General features: G+C 39.0%; 1 protein-coding gene across 1 annotated transcript in view; it reads left to right on the top strand.

Moving 5' to 3' along the window:
- Nucleotides 1–12401, top strand: part of LOC100956070 (orofacial cleft 1 candidate gene 1 protein) — a 38538-nt gene extending 26137 nt beyond the window's left edge. Inside the window, exons 5-7 of the mRNA XM_012804226.1 lie at nt 6843–6911; nt 9747–9902; nt 12385–12401. Of these exons, the coding sequence (XP_012659680.1) occupies nt 6843–6911; nt 9747–9902; nt 12385–12401 (242 nt within the window). The remainder of the gene's footprint in view (nt 1–6842; nt 6912–9746; nt 9903–12384) is intronic.
- The last annotated feature ends 3334 nt before the right edge of the window (nt 12402–15735 follow it).

Below are 15735 nucleotides of genomic sequence, written 5' to 3'. Positions count from 1 at the left end.
GAATAAGAAATGGTCCTAACCACAGATTCGGGTTAAGTTTCATAAAACAAAATATTGCTGGTCACCTTGCCCTTCCCTAGTCAGCTCTGATTGCCCACCTCCTGAGGCTAACTTTTGGGGCCCCCTGTCCTGTGGCTAACTTGGGGATCCCTTGTTTTAGAGCAGGCAGCTCTCTGCAGGTACCCACAGATCGGTGCTGGCGTGTGCTGCGGGAGGGAGAAGTGGACTGTCTCACCAGCTGAGGGCTCGGCCTCCAGCCTCCTTTCTAAAAAGCTCCTGGGAGCTTTTGCTTTCACTCCCCCCACTGCTTTGTAACTGCCTTCCCACTTTTTCTTGTCTTCTGCTTCTCATTTTCTTTCTTCTTTTTTTCCTCAGTGCTCTTCTTTTCTCTTCTCTCCCTGTAGTTCTTTCTTCACTGGAAGATTTACTTTTAAATATCAATTGAAAAAAATTCTTGCATCCCTTGCCATTTAGACAGATCGAATGCCTCAGATTTCTTTTTCTCTCAAAATAGGCAGGAATTTTAATAATTTCTCTGCATCTAGCCTATTTGTTTTCCCCTTCAGGGAGAAAGAACTTTAAGAACTTGCGGTTGGCTTAAAAACTTGTGGTTGAAAAAAGGTTCTCTCTAGTCTCCAAATTTTCCATGAGAGAAGTTGTTTCATTGTTCTGGAACCCTGTATGATGTAAATATAAATGAAATCTATTGGGCTAAAGGTGACTGTTAAAAGTTCAGTCTGCCATATAGGTCTATCAGCTTCTGTAGTGTTTTCATGAGCAAATGTACAAAATGCACACTCCTCATAGCTAAGCTCCTACTCTGAATTTGGCACGCGCAGCAAGAAAAGAAAATATAATGGAAACTTCACGTAGGAAGAGACTCTCTGTGTCTTACTCATTAGTTGCTATATTTTCAGCAGGTAGAGTCTCATTCATAATCAGGATGTGATATGTATTTGTCCAAAAGACAGTGAATGATGTGTAACCCTACACTTTCATATTAACCCATAACAGGTGCTAGGCTGTTAAGATTAAACTGGTACTCGTACTTAGATGAACTGCAGTTTGGAATATGCTGTTATCAAACATAACATTTTACATCAGATATTTGATAATACTTTGGGGTAAACTAAATAGTGGCTCTCTGACAAGGATTTTTTTTGTGATGTGTTGACTTTCCCAGGACTATAACCTGACTTTCCATAACTATGATCATGACAAATAGGCTTTAAATTGAATTGTCAGGTCCACCAGTGAACTTTATTTTTTGGAAATCTATTTAAAGGATCTTATTTCTGGAAAGGTTACATGCATATTATATGTATTATACAATATTATACTTTAGTAATATTATAATACATCTTTGAAAAGGGGACTTGGCTCAAGGTAGGATCCGATAGTCAGATTAACTGTGGATTTCTTCTGGTAATGGTTTTCTTCAGTGAATTCATTCATTTGGTACAAAGATACAATGATTGGTCAAAAGCCTTTTCTTTGCCAGTTTTGAGTTTCTATGCCCATTGCCCAAGTGATATCAAAATAAAAACATCTCAATGATAGGAACCATTACCTTTAGGGCCTGAAATGCGGAGGAGAGTGGAAGAAGTAGAAGGTGCCGATGGGGGAGGAGAGAGAGAGAGAGAGAAGGAACTGAGCTCTGCGCCCTCCCAGGATGAGCTTGTCCTGAGTCCATTTCCTGATGGCTTCCTTTTCATTTAGCTGAGTACTCAGAATTGCAGCTGCCCACTCAGGGGGCTGTAGAGTGCTAATTAGCCCTCATATCTTTCCCCTTCCTCTGTGGCACAGCGCTAAAGATCATGTGGGGACACAGCAGCCAGGTTGCTGGGACGGGGCCCAGGAAGGACAGCCTGAGGCAAAGGCACAGTTGACAGCACTTTATGCGGCAGGTCTCCGGGTGACACCCCCAAGGTCTGCTTGCCTCCGTTCCTCTTCCCTTTCATTTAGCTTTACTCTCATATTCTCTTGCTTCCAAAATAATTTGAGATAATTTACAATAGAAACGAAAATGCACATGGTCATGGAAAAGTCCAAGTGAACATCTGAGAAAGAAAGAAGTCCATGTACGAAAACCACACTACAGCACCCCAAGAGAATGGAAAACCAAGCCTCCTGTGCACTAAAGACTGAGTTGAATCTAGGAGATTAACAACTACAGGCCCACAGGAGACAAAAACACAAATTAAATTTAAAAAGGAGGTGTGGGAGTTTGGTAAATTCTCACCGATTGGGCACACCGTTCGGCCCATACATAGCACATTGCCCAGCTGAAGGACTCAACGACAACTTGGACTTTACCTTACGAACACAACCAGTATGACTTATGTACCCTCATATTAATCAGAAATTTAAAAAAATTATAATTAAGCATTCACTTTTACTCTGTGTTTCCTAGAAGTCAAGGTGTAAAGGGACCGAGCATATGCAGATAACTTCCAATGTTTAATAGGAATGACATTCTTTTTCAGTGTAAATAATCTGCTACAACCACTATTTTATTTTATTTTATTTACCCTGAATCCTGAAAGGGCAGTATGGTATTAAATGTCTATATAGCAGAGAGTGCAAGAATAATAAAAATTGTTTTATCATTAATTCTTTGTACTGAATTAATATGATAATTCCTGATAATGAAGTAATGGAATAATAAGTAACCTTTTACTTAATATAGGATGTGGATTTCAGTGCTGCCATATAATAGATGTGCAACTTTATATTATTTCTTAATTTTGTATATGATCTGCTATAGGTAACAATACCTTATAAATTTGAGTTCTCCACAGAGGGTTAAGCATTATGATCTCTCTCTCTCTCTCTCCTCTGCTAACAGACATATTATGAAATAGACAGCTATGTATAAAGTATGTACATATTACATAGCCCATATATGTGTGTGAGAGAAAGATTTTAAAAAGCTGGTTCACTTGATTGTGGGTGTTAGCAACAATTCTATTCGTAGGGAAGGTTGGCAGACTAGCGATTCAGGGAAGAGTTGATGTGAAAGTCAGGTAAGAGTTAACGTTGTATTCTGGAGTCTGAATTCTGCAGGGTAACAGACTGGAAACTGAGGAATCATGGCTATGTTGTAGTGTGGAAGAGAATTCCTTCTCTGGGAAACTTGTCTTTTCTCTGGGACTCCAACCTGATTAAGACCTACTTAATCAGGAGGGCCATCTTCTCTACTCAAAGTCTACTCTTTGAAATATCTACCTTTACTCAAATCTTTTAAATGTTAATGAGATCTAGAAAACACCTTCGCAGCAACATGGAGACTGGTTTTTGACCAAACAACTGGGCACCACAGCCTAACCAAGTTGACACACACGATTAACCACCACCAGTGGCTTCTAATAATCATTTATTAATTCACAATAAAACTTCATACAGTGATGAGGGCCTGTTAATTTCTAATCACTAAACCTTAACTCTGCAATTTTCCCTTATCCTCTTTTTTTTTCCCCCTGCCTTTGGCCTACATCCCAGTTATTAGTTACATATTTATTACCATAATTACCTTTAGTGGTCTTCTCCACTAGACCTTAGGACCTGGCATAGTGCTTAACTCACCTATAGTGTTCACTTTAGTTGCTGACATTAAGATAATAAGATCTTATATGCTGTGGCCTCTGAGCACCTCTGCTGTTCACAGTTAGTCCCAAGCAACCCTCAGCTCCTGCCTGGAATGGTTAACCTGCTTTTGTCCTCAATCACCAGAGTGATTATCTTCAGAATCTAATCAGATCTTGCCCCTCCGTTACTGAAGCCCTCTCCCTGCTGCCTGCTGCATTGAGTGTAGAGACTAGCTTGTGTTCCTGCTTCATCTCAGGTTCTTTCCTCTTGCTCACCATGCTCCAGTCACACTGGATTTCTTTTTGTGTCTCGTATGCACAGAACTCCTTTCCTCCTGGACATTGAAATCTCGCAGGTGCTGGGACAGCTTCCTTTTCTCCTTATCTTGCCAGTGTTCTGCACAAAGGCTCAGCTTACATGCCAATTCTTAACTCGCGTGACTCACCTACATGATTTCCCATGTATCAGGAGAGAGAACTCACCATGATTGTCAGAAAACTATTTGTTAGTGCAATTATCAGTGAAATATGTTTTCCCCCTATTAGACCTTCTCCTGGATATAAAGTGGGCACAGATCATGTCTACTCTGTTTACCAGAGAATTCTGAGAGCCCAGCACACCAGTTGGCATAGCATGGTACTCAATAAGTATTTGTTGAATTGATGAATAAATGAGTAAGTGAATTTAAACTTCCAAGCATAAGCCTCTGTAAACCTTAGTTATTATTGCTTACTGAGCACTCAAGGAATGTGTTAGATTGGATACAGTAACTGACCAACCAATACTAGTCCTTCCAAAGTAGACATTTTGATTCTTATTTTGAATATGAAAAAACCAGCTTGGGAGATTTAGTGTCTTTCCTGAGATCACAGAGATCTGGCAAGTGTGGACTGCGACTCGGACTCCTGCTGTCTTTGACACAGTCTGCTCTCTTTTCCCTCAGGAGTTTGACCTGTTAGCTTTCTCCACTTTTCCCTTTTAAGGAAAACTTCTGAAGAGGAAAGGAAACTAGTTAATTCAAATTGTTGAATTTGAATTTGAAGGAGACATTCTCTGGTCCTTCACTCCTAAGTTCAGGAATGAGTCTCTGGAGGTATCTTGGGGGGGTGGCTTCTTGAAGAACCAGAACTTCTATATCGAATGTTAGTTAGGTCCTTTATTCAGCTTCCTCTCACATGATCCTCAAAGAATTGTTTATAACTTATTAATTTGTAGTGAAAACAAAAGCCAAACTGTTGAAAAAGTTTAGGCACTTCATACAATTACTAAGTTTTAAACAAACAAACACATAGGTCAAGTGTGGTGGCCCATACCTATAATCTCAGCACTCAGGGAGGTTGAGGTAGAAGGATTGTTTGAACTCAGGAATTCAAGACCAGTAAGGGAAACATAGCAAGACCACATCTCTATGAGAAAAATATTAGGTGAGTGTGGTGGCACACACCTGTAGTCCCTGCTACTTAGGAGGCTGAAGCAGGAGAATTGTTTGAGCCCAGGAATCGAGGCTGCAGAGAGCTATGATTGTGCCACTGCACTCTACCCTGGGTGACAAAGAGAGATGCTGTCTCAAAATCAATCAAACAAACAATACCCAAACAAGCAAATGTGAGGAGCTACCCTTTTCTGAGTGCCTGTATCGTCAGGCATGCAGGTGTGTATTTTACATGTGTTTTCTGGCTAACCTTCAAGTCATTCAGATTTATGGGCAAGGAGGTTAAAAGTCAGGGACTCTAGGAAACTTCCTCAGTATAGAGAGATGAACAGCTGGTATTCGGATACAGATTTGGTGGATACCAAACCTGTTCCATGCTGCCTTTCTCCAGAACATAGTATCTGTATTTTAATCCCACTGGGAATTTCATTGCACCTGCAGAGAACTGCCCATCTGTGCGGCTGCAACTGCTTGTTGTTAGCTTTCAAATAAGATTCTTTTATGGGTTATGTATACTTTGTAAGTTTGGTATCCTGCAGAGTTACAAATGTCCAGGCAATGCTGGCATAATGGTCCATGCCTCCCTAATGCCAAATCTTGCAAACTATCTTTCATGAATGGCCTCTCCCTTTCCCTATTGGTGTAGTAGGAGGTTTGTGCTGGTTTTTGGCAGGAAAAGACATTTACCAGTCAGCTGATACTTGGAAAAGTCATCTGTACAGTGCAAAGAACAGAGACACCTAATTCCATAGATCTTCTGATGTCACTCTCTCAAATACCCCATTTACCCCAGCAGTCTAGGCTTCAGTTATTTCAAGTTCATGAATATAGATGACATTGCATTTTTCCAAGTCTGGTGTTCAAGGGATCTCAGGTATGGACAGAAGGGGGAGAGCTAGAATTTTCAGAAATTTTGAACTTAGAAAATTAGAACCTCGGCTCTTCTAGAATACTTGGTGGAGTTTTGGATGTGAGTTGCAGAATTAAATATAATCTTCAGAATTGACTTGTCCATGGGTGGCAAAATGATAAGCTGTAGAAATATAAAGGCCATATTAAAGCCAGCACAGTAACAGTGCAACCACAGTGGGTGTAGTTGCCTTCCATGGGTAGGGGAACATGTTCCCAGTACTGATGTATGTATGTGTGTTCTAATTCTAGACTTGTGTGGTCATACAACTTGCATCATTCATATTTGGCTCTATCTAGAAGCAGGAGACCCACCTGGATGACCTTATGACTCTCCTCTAGAACCAGGTTTTTATAATTAGTTTTTCTGGGAGGGGGGCATCTAAGGACATGGCCTTATTGCTTTCAATTTACAAGAGAACTAAGAAGTTCTTATATTTGCTATAATATTACAATAGCATATATCAAGGAATTTAGAACCATTTAAGTTTGTTATTTCTTACATATACATAGTAAAATGATATATAAAAAATAGCTAATGGAAAACATTCATTTTGCTCAAAAGCTTATATATTCTCTTGTATGACTTGACAAAACATAATGGCTTGTTCTGAAATTATTCTTGAGTAATAGATGTCACAATCCATTGACTATGAGATCCTTTCTGTTGAAGTATCCTATTACACATGCACTGTAACTTACATTTAAAAATCATTGTTCCAATTATCATTGACTTAGAAAAGGGGTTTTTCCAGATCAAAGCGGTGTATTGAGTAGGTTTTGTTTCTATGACCCATAATGTAACTAAATAACCATGATGATTAAGAATTTCTTTTTGTAATTACATTCATATATATGTAATTTAGTGGATGAGAAAGTTATCATGCACATGTTCTTTTAACACTTCTACAAGGTGATGATGGAATTCTCTATAATCAATTAATGAAGCTGTTTGATGAGAGTGGACAAAGAGAACCCCAAGGTAAGAGACCCATTATTTTCAATCTTTTCTATTACCATTAGTTGTAAATTGATTGACATGGTTTCTTACATATGATAACCTGTCTTTTCTAAATATTACCATTCGCTGATGAGCTACATGTGGTTTTGATGGTTGCAGATATTGAAATATAGCTACAGTTTGTGGGAAGAGTAATTATGGCCCAATTTCTTATAATTGTATATAATTTACAACCCGAAATGGTACAATTGACTTAAGACTTATTTCAGGGTCTTAAAATGGCATGGTGGCATATTTAGATTCACTAATTTATGAGGCTACATGCTTCCCCCTTTTTAAAGATTGTGTCTTAGCTTTTAAACAAATGTTTTGGAGGAGTAGAAGACAGCTTTGGCGTGGGAAGTCATACTTGCAAATTTTAGGCTCTTTGAGTAAGAAATTATTATATGTATTCAGGAATTTAAAGGTAATCTTTTAAAAACTAAATTCTTAGTTTAACATGTATAAATTCACGCCAGAACCATATTGTGGTTTTTGCCAAAGCTTTAAGTATAAGTTCCTGTATTTACAAATATTTGCGTTCCTGGGAAATAATTCTATTAAGATTTTTTCACAGTGTGTGCTGAGAGCTTTTTGAATAGCCATTCTAGTTTCCTTATTGAAACATTTCCTTAAAGTACATAAGAGGAGAGGGCTGATCATGATTCTAATAGTTTTTTGTGACCTTTCTTTGTCATTTCTGCCAAATGGACATGTAACACCTGCCACATGGAGTAGTTATAAGGATTAAATTATTATTACATGAGAGATATGGTAAGGACATACCTAGAAAAATAAACATAATGTTATTGATAAAAATATTAATACCGGTTAAACATGTAAGTTCTTACTAGGTACCTGGTAAGGGAAATGCCCTAAACTATCCCAATCTAACTATTCTAACTATGGCAAGTATTATCTTACTTAAACCCAGTAACAATCCTAAAGGTTAGTGTTCATTGTTGAGCCCCATTTACAGAATAATACACTTGCATATTTGATTCCTGCCTGAAACTTTTTACTGTTTTGCCATCAGTTCATGTAGAGAATCTTTTATTACTTTTTGCTTTTATAAATAAAGCAAACTAATTTATTTCAGACCAGCTAAGAACCTATTTTGAGGGATCATGAATTCAAACGATGTATTAGACTTATCCAGAGAAACAGAATTTAATTGAATCAATATATACATATATATGGGGAGAGAGAGACTTATTTTAAGAAATAGACTCACTCAGTAGTGGGGGCTAACAAGTCTGAATTCCGTAGGGAAGGCTGGCAGCCTGGAGAATCAGGTAAGAGTCGATGTGAATTCAGGCAGGGGCTGAAATAGCAGTCTTGAGTCTGAATTTCACAGAACAGCAGGTGGAAACTCAACCAGAGTTTCTGTGCTGTGGTCTTGAGATTGAATTTCATCTTCTTTGGGAAATCTTAATTCTTATTATTAAGGCCCTCAACTGACTAGAAAAGGCTCACTCACACACATTATAAAGAATAATCTTCTTTACTCAAATTCTGCTGATTTTAATATTAATCACACCTAAAATATTATCTCCACAGACACATTAAGATTGGTATTTGAACAAACAACCAGGCATCAGCCTAGTCACGCTGGCACTTAAGACCAACAATCTCAGCTGGTTATGCTTAAGTCAGGTCTTTATATTTTTAGTCTAATTTCTGAGTTAGCCAACATATTGAATGCCTTCCAGGCTAGACATTGACTCGCACACTTTATACCTATTATTTCCTTCCATCTGTCTGAAAGGTCTGTCAGTCTGGATCCTTTGAATCCACCTAAGTCACACATTTATGGATAGAACCTAATAGGTGTTCTGAAATCATTTATGGGCTTACAAAACCCTTATACAACATATAGAATAGTCAAGTAGTTTATCAACTGTTTCATACCTGAGGATATTCTGGAGACCTAGAAAGTTTAAAGACTCATACAGTGTGATGCAGTATACAGTTAGTGAGCAAAAAATGCCAGTGGTCCTCTGGATGCTAATCAGTGCACTTCCCAGTACCCCCACTTCAATTCCCACCGGCAAAAGCAGCTCTCCTTCAGTGATCCTTGTTAAAATTCTGGTATTGGAGACATGGAAAATTCCATATTATACCTTGCAGCATCTTTTAAAAAATGGAGGAGGGAGGATTATTTTATATTTACAGCATGCATCTGGCTAGATGAAAAGATACATTTTGTAGATGATACTGTTTTCGGATGATAGAGAAGTAAAGTGCTTGTACCATTTATATAAATGCTGGCATTTCTATGCAAATAAATACGGTAGCCCAAATAAAGTGCCTGTGTGTGCGGAGCTTGGGAACTTGTTCTCAGGGATCCTAACCTGGGAAAACAAACCGGAGCTCTGGCTCCTCCTCAACCCATTCATCTCCCAAACTGGTTTCAGCAGCACCGTGAGTAAGTGGTAAGTTGTTGAAGTAAACAACATGTAATATTAACGCACAGAAAGGCACGGCATCCAGGCTTCCAGATAAATTTGGTAAATGGGGAAAAGCTTTAAAGCTTTAAGCTGTACTTTCTTCACTTTGTAAACATGATGGGATGAACAGAGGTTGTTGCTGTGGTTGTTTAATCCTGAAATTTGTCTGTTTCAAGTGATTGAAACGGAAATCACTTTAGTGATTTCCTAAAGTTTGGTTTTTCTTATTCTACAGTATAGCTTGCTATACTATAGAGTAAGAAAAACCAAACTTTATCACATATAAGAAAAAAGTAGAGTACTGAGAGTTTAGCCAACACAAAAGTGATAAAGACAAATGGAATGCCATGTGATTTGGGGTACACAGATGAAGGCGTCCAGGAGGAGGCATTGGATTGTGAAGCGCCTACACATCATGAAATCCACGAAGATGCAGGCCAAGCCACCCCTGCTTACCTCGAGGAGTTTGAAAGACGTGCTCAGAAAGACGTAATTCTGCTTGAAAGTTCTCCACTAGAACAGGTCAGCATTAAAAATCTATCACGAAATGTAAGATTAAACTCTCTTTTTAAAATGATGAATTGAAATGTCTGTCGTACGCACAGTCTGCTGATTTTGCTTACCAGTGTGCCCTTCCTGGAGGGCACAGTTTATGCCTTCCAAGCCCTTTCCTTATTTTTCATATGCATTTTATCAGGGAGAAGTTACCCTCCTTATCAATATCTGCCTGGTCCTTACCAGTTTAGTTTCACTTTATCTGGTTTTATTTTGTGTTAGCGTGCTTATTTCCAGCATAGTATGAAGTATCTTAATAAAACCTGAAAACCCCGTAAACGTACATGTACAAAATTAAGAAACTGCTTGGACTTGTTTGCACAAACACTCTATTATTATGTGAAGATTCTAGTGTTTCTGAAGTTACTGTGTAAGAAACTTAATGTGGGCATTCTAACGAGTATGGCTTGAGCCACACAAGAGAGTTCTTAGCCCTGCATTGTTTGGACTTCAGAGACACCTATTCTGATTTCGGTATCTGTAGGTTCTATTTCTGTGCAATGTAGCATTGTGTGGTCTGATCCACCCAAGAGAAAAGTCTCTCTGATGTAATCACCTTATCTATCTCAAATAAAATTACAAGAATCTTACATGTCTACCTCCAGGGTGTGTGTGTGTGCATGCGTGTGCTTATATGAGAGAATTGTTTTTTTGTGAAAGGTAAGCAGCTTCGTGCTAAAGAGGAAAATATTTCTGTAGGTGAAACCTACTATTCTCAATGGTATCTTTTATAACAACAGGTCACAGGTGGAAATATTATTTCTATCCTCAGAAGTGAGAGGAATAGGTTAGTTGAGGTGTAGTTGGGGGGTGGTGACAGTTTTTAATTTGGAGTATGGAAATTCCATAACAGTGTCTAATTTCTTCCTTTGTGCCACTTAGATCTGAATATCCTGGGCACATTAAGGTTATATCTATTTTGAGCTTTTTCAAGTAAGTGACCCGAATTAGCAAGTGCAGGCTTTCCGAACATAGCCACCTAGATGGCTCCAGGAGTGGGTTGAATTGTGTTCTCCTAAAATACATACAAGTCGTAGCCCCCGGCACCTGTGAATATGACCTAATTTGGAAATAGGGTCTTTGCAGGTATTCCATGGATCATGATGAAAGTTTAGAGATACACAAAAATCAAGAAATAGAAAATCTGCACAGACAGAAACAAATGAAGCCCTCCCTGCAATACCTATAAGCTGAGCAAGTTGAAACTGGTACCGGTGAGTCAGAAAAGACGCTGTCGACTGTGTTCCTTAGAAATGAAATAACAGACCATAATACAGGCTGTCTCAAAACTTTTGTGGTGACCCGTGTACTAAGTTAAGGGTGTCAGATGTGATCATCCTGTATTTAGGGTGGATCCTCAATCCAATGTCTAGTGTCCCTTTAAGAGAAAGAAGAGAGAGATTTGGACACAGACACACACAGAGGGGAAGGCCATGAGAAGAGGAGGCAGAGACTGGAGTGGTGCATCTGTAAGCAAAGGAATGTCAACGACTGCCCCCGTCACCAGAAGCGAGGAGAGGGGCACAGGATGGATTCTCCCCCAGAGCCTCGAGAAAGGACCTATCCTAACAACACCTTGATTGCAGACCTCTGGCCACCAGAACTGTGAGACAATAAATTTCTGTTGTTTTAAGCCACCAAGTTTGTGATCAATAATATTGTAGGCAATGGATATAGGACACTGAGGTGAAAAAGGATGCATGAGTCTGCGTGTGAATATCACTTTTTAAAAAACAATTATTTCAGGCCACGCCTGTGGCTCGAAGGAGTAGGGTGCCAGCCCCATATGCCAAAGGTGGCAGGTTCAAACCCAGCCCTGGCGAAAAACTGAAAAAAAAAAACAAAAACAAAACAATTATTTCTCAGATGTCTCTTCTGATACATTAACAGGTTACATTTCCATTTTTTTTTTTTTGTACCATTGTCTGTGTTTCAATTTGTTGTATGTTTTCAAGGATGGCTCATGGACTTCTTAAGGATATGCGGCTGGTTTGTTTTTATATCCTCATTCTCTACAAGGTTAACCGCTGCAGCATTCCCACCTGCTCTACTATGGGGACGCTGTTACACAAAGTGCCTGCAGCACGCGGAGGAGCCCATCAGAGCATAACTCAAGCCTGCATTTGTATCATGTGTCAGTACCTGGGCAGAGTGCATGTGTTCATGAGAATTCAGGTGGTCCTCAAATGGGATCATTATTCCTTTGAATAATGAAATTTATGAGCCTATTTTTTTTCTAATATATATGTCTTAAATTATGTGAGATTTGATCTAACCTGACTATGTACATAATTGCGAGAGAAATCACATGCTCAGGTACAAACACATGACAGACTCAGGTCAGGGAAAGAGGCTGAGCTTTGGAATTGGAGCCCTGGCTTTTGCACTCATAGGGTGTCAGATCTTAGGGAAGTCACTTGACTTTGGTTTTCTCTTCCATAATTCAGGAAAAATTAGATCCACTTGATTGCATAGTTGGGAGGATGGGATGAATCGTACATAGAGAATCTAGCACAAAGAAGGGTCTGGTTAAATGGCAGGAGGCCCTGCAGAATGAAAGGATTCTAAGCCCATTCTTAGGTCACTGCTGGGAAGGTTTTCATGCTCCTTGTGTTGGGCATGTCCCTGCATATGTAAGACAGCATCATATGGAGGAAGAAGCCTCCTGTTTGGTATTAGAGCTCGTGGTTTCCATCCTTGATTCTGACATTTACATGAACTTAAGCCTCTGTGTCAAATAGGGACAAATAATTTGACCCTCTATGGTTGTGGGGATTAAGGAGCTGTGCCCGAATGCCTGGCAGTTGTTGTTTTCCCTTTCCTGTGACTCATTTTATGTACTTGTGGAGACCACTATCTACTCTTACTTGTTATTGCCATTGTGATAGTGAACTCGTAATTATAAAAGACAAGGTGCTTCAATGGAGATGCCAACAGGGATCCCCGCTGGGACTCACATGTTGTTGACAGGCTGATATAGAGGGTGACTGGAGTGATTGCTTCTCATCCTCACATGACAGGGCCTTGTTGTGTATGGATGGGTAATGAAAGCATCTAGATTGTTAAAAGAGATGGGGCCCTTTACTGAGAGGTTGCCCCAGGGGATAGGGTTGGGAATTTTCTGGTGTGGAGATTGCTGCTTGAAAACTCATCAGATCTAGAGTGTGTGTGCATCTTGGAGGATAAATAAAAAGAAACAAGAAGAAAAACTACTATGTGCATAGTGAAAGGACATTCTTCATACACTTCATGAAATTTGAGTTTCCAAACACACCTACTGTGGGACTCTTTTTTTCCCCCCTCCAGACAGAGTAGAATATAGAGGGAGGAAGAGTTGGGCTTCTCAATTTGCAAAAGACTTGTGTGTGTGTGGTTGTGTGAGTGTGTGTGGATGGGTGTATCTGTGTATATGGCTGTATGTACATGGATGTCTATGCAGATAGGATTGTGTGCGTGTGCATGTGCTTGTGGCTGTATGTGTTGGTCCAGGGAGCCTTAGGGAGCCCCTGCGACTGGCATCACTTGCTTCCCAAAACTGGATGTGGAACTGGTGGGAAGATTATTCCGGAGTTGTCCTTTAGTTAGTAGGGGTGATAAAGATGTGAGCAGTGATACAATCAGCCCTGAAGCACTAGAAAACCCCAGCCAGGACTGGCATGAAAGTCACCTCTGTTGACTTCCCTAAGTACCTTGAGGAGGAGAACTTTACAATTGGCTGGGGCTCATGATGAAGGTAGAATTGAAGAGCCCATAAAGTCTGTCATTAATGTGACCACTTTTTAGTCCACACAAATCATTCCACAGAGAAGAGGTTCATTCTGGAAGCATCTTGAAAAGGAGCTCTAGCTGAACACATCTAGTCAGCATGCTAGATTAGGAGGGACAAAACAGAGGGCGGGGGGACTGTAGGGCAAGTGGGCAGGCAACCCTTGCAGACGGTTGATTGAATTATGTCACAGGGGCCATGCAAGTGATGAAAAGCATTCTATTGGCATCATAGGGCAAGTTAGTTGCCCATGCATATACAGCTACTTTAAAACTATTTGTGCTAATGTATTGTGCTAGCCATATTCCACTGACATAGGAAAGCTTGTGGGGAAGATATTATGACTTAGGTCTGAGAATTACCTAGTAAAGAGTAAAACTAATCAATTAGGTGTAGAATTTTTACAAGTTTGGTCACAGAGGAAATCCAGGGAAAAAAATAATACATTGTTTTTCAAAGAAATATTGAATTAGAAATAAAAGAATTTCATTTTATGTTTTAGCTACCAGGAGGAAGTGTTTTCCTGGACATTTTCTAATATTTCTGTATGCTGTGTACCTGTTCCTAACCAGTTGCAGATAACTAGATTTTCCTCTGAATTTTAATTCTAAACAATCCATACATTCAGCTTATTCAATTAGGAAACCGTGCTTTAAGGACGGTTATTTTCTTTAATCTTGGGTAGAATCTTTGATTCCTGGGTAGCGTTTTTTTCTTTTAAGGTTTTAAAAATAAAATATGGAATTTAAGGTAGTGGGGGAATAGATATGCTAGCCCAAACTAAGCATATTCCAAGGTAATATTCTGGAAAACAAGCCAGCGTAAATTGGCAAATAACCCTCTTGTTCTAAATTCTTTGTAACTGACTGGCATTTGGCAAAGGGCATGAGTGAAATCTAGCTTTGCGCAGTAGGTGAAAGTCAAGTCTGAAATCTGATTCTTAAGTATGAGAGAAAAATTTAAAATGTAAAATCTCTGATAAAATCTCCTTAAATTAAAGATGCATTTCCTAAGACACTTAACAGATTAAGTAGTGTCCAGTCTATAAGCCAGAAACTTATATATATATATATACTACTGTGTGGTTAGTACAGAAAAACTTTTCAGAGGAAAATAGATTTTTTTAAAAAATCACTCCAAGCATTGGCATAAGCTGAACTTCTATTTTTATTTTTACTTAACTAATGTGATAGCTCAGTATCATTCCACAAACATTCCATTAAATATAACTACAAATATAAATTAAAATATAATGAATAGGCTTGGCTCCTGTAGCTCAGCGAGTAGGGTGCTGGCCACATACACTGAGGCTGGTGGGTTTAAGCCTGGCCCAGGCCAGCTAAACAACAATGAGAACTGCAACCAAAAAATAGCTGGGCATTGTGGCCAGCGCCTATAGTCTCAGCTACCTAGCAGGCTGAGGCAAGAGAAGGCCAAAGAGTTGGAGGTTGCAGTGAACTGTGATCCCACAGCGCTCTACTGAGGGCAACGTAGTGAAACTCTGTCTCAAAAAAAAAAAAGAAAAAAAATATATGTAATGAATGAAACCATAAAGAGAAAGAGAGCGAGAACGTAAACATTGTTTTATGTTTTTTTTTTAAAAGAAAAAGACAACAATGATTTCCTACATCTTAATTCAAGGGAAACAATAAGGAAACTTTTATCTGTCAGAGTTTGCAAGTCTCTGTCACATTCTACATCTTTTCTGAGGTAGGCAAGAGAAGTGCCATATTGTTATAAATGTGAAAAATGGCTGTAAAAATACAATTTTACAACTTAAAAGGCTCACAGAATTTTGAAAATTTAACTGCAAGTTTTAATACTTGGTTAAGTCTATTCAAGATAGTAGTACAGGTTAACTTACAGCACCTAAGTTTTTTCATTTGGTTCCTTTTTATTCATTTGTTATTTATTTTTGAATTTGTCACACCTTTTGAAAGTCCCCAAATATTCAGAAGACGTTCAGATGGCTGCATTCTTGCCAAAGCTGATCAGAATTCAAGGAAAAGCAGGCTACTATCTAGAATGAATATAC

The sequence above is a fragment of the Otolemur garnettii genome, unplaced genomic scaffold (genome assembly GCF_000181295.1).
Source record: "Otolemur garnettii isolate 467f Iridium unplaced genomic scaffold, OtoGar3 scaffold00026, whole genome shotgun sequence".
NCBI classification, from domain to species: Eukaryota; Metazoa; Chordata; class Mammalia; order Primates; family Galagidae; genus Otolemur; species Otolemur garnettii.
The sequence above is the reverse complement of the archived record's forward strand: the minus strand, read 5'-3'. Positions and strand labels throughout refer to the sequence as shown.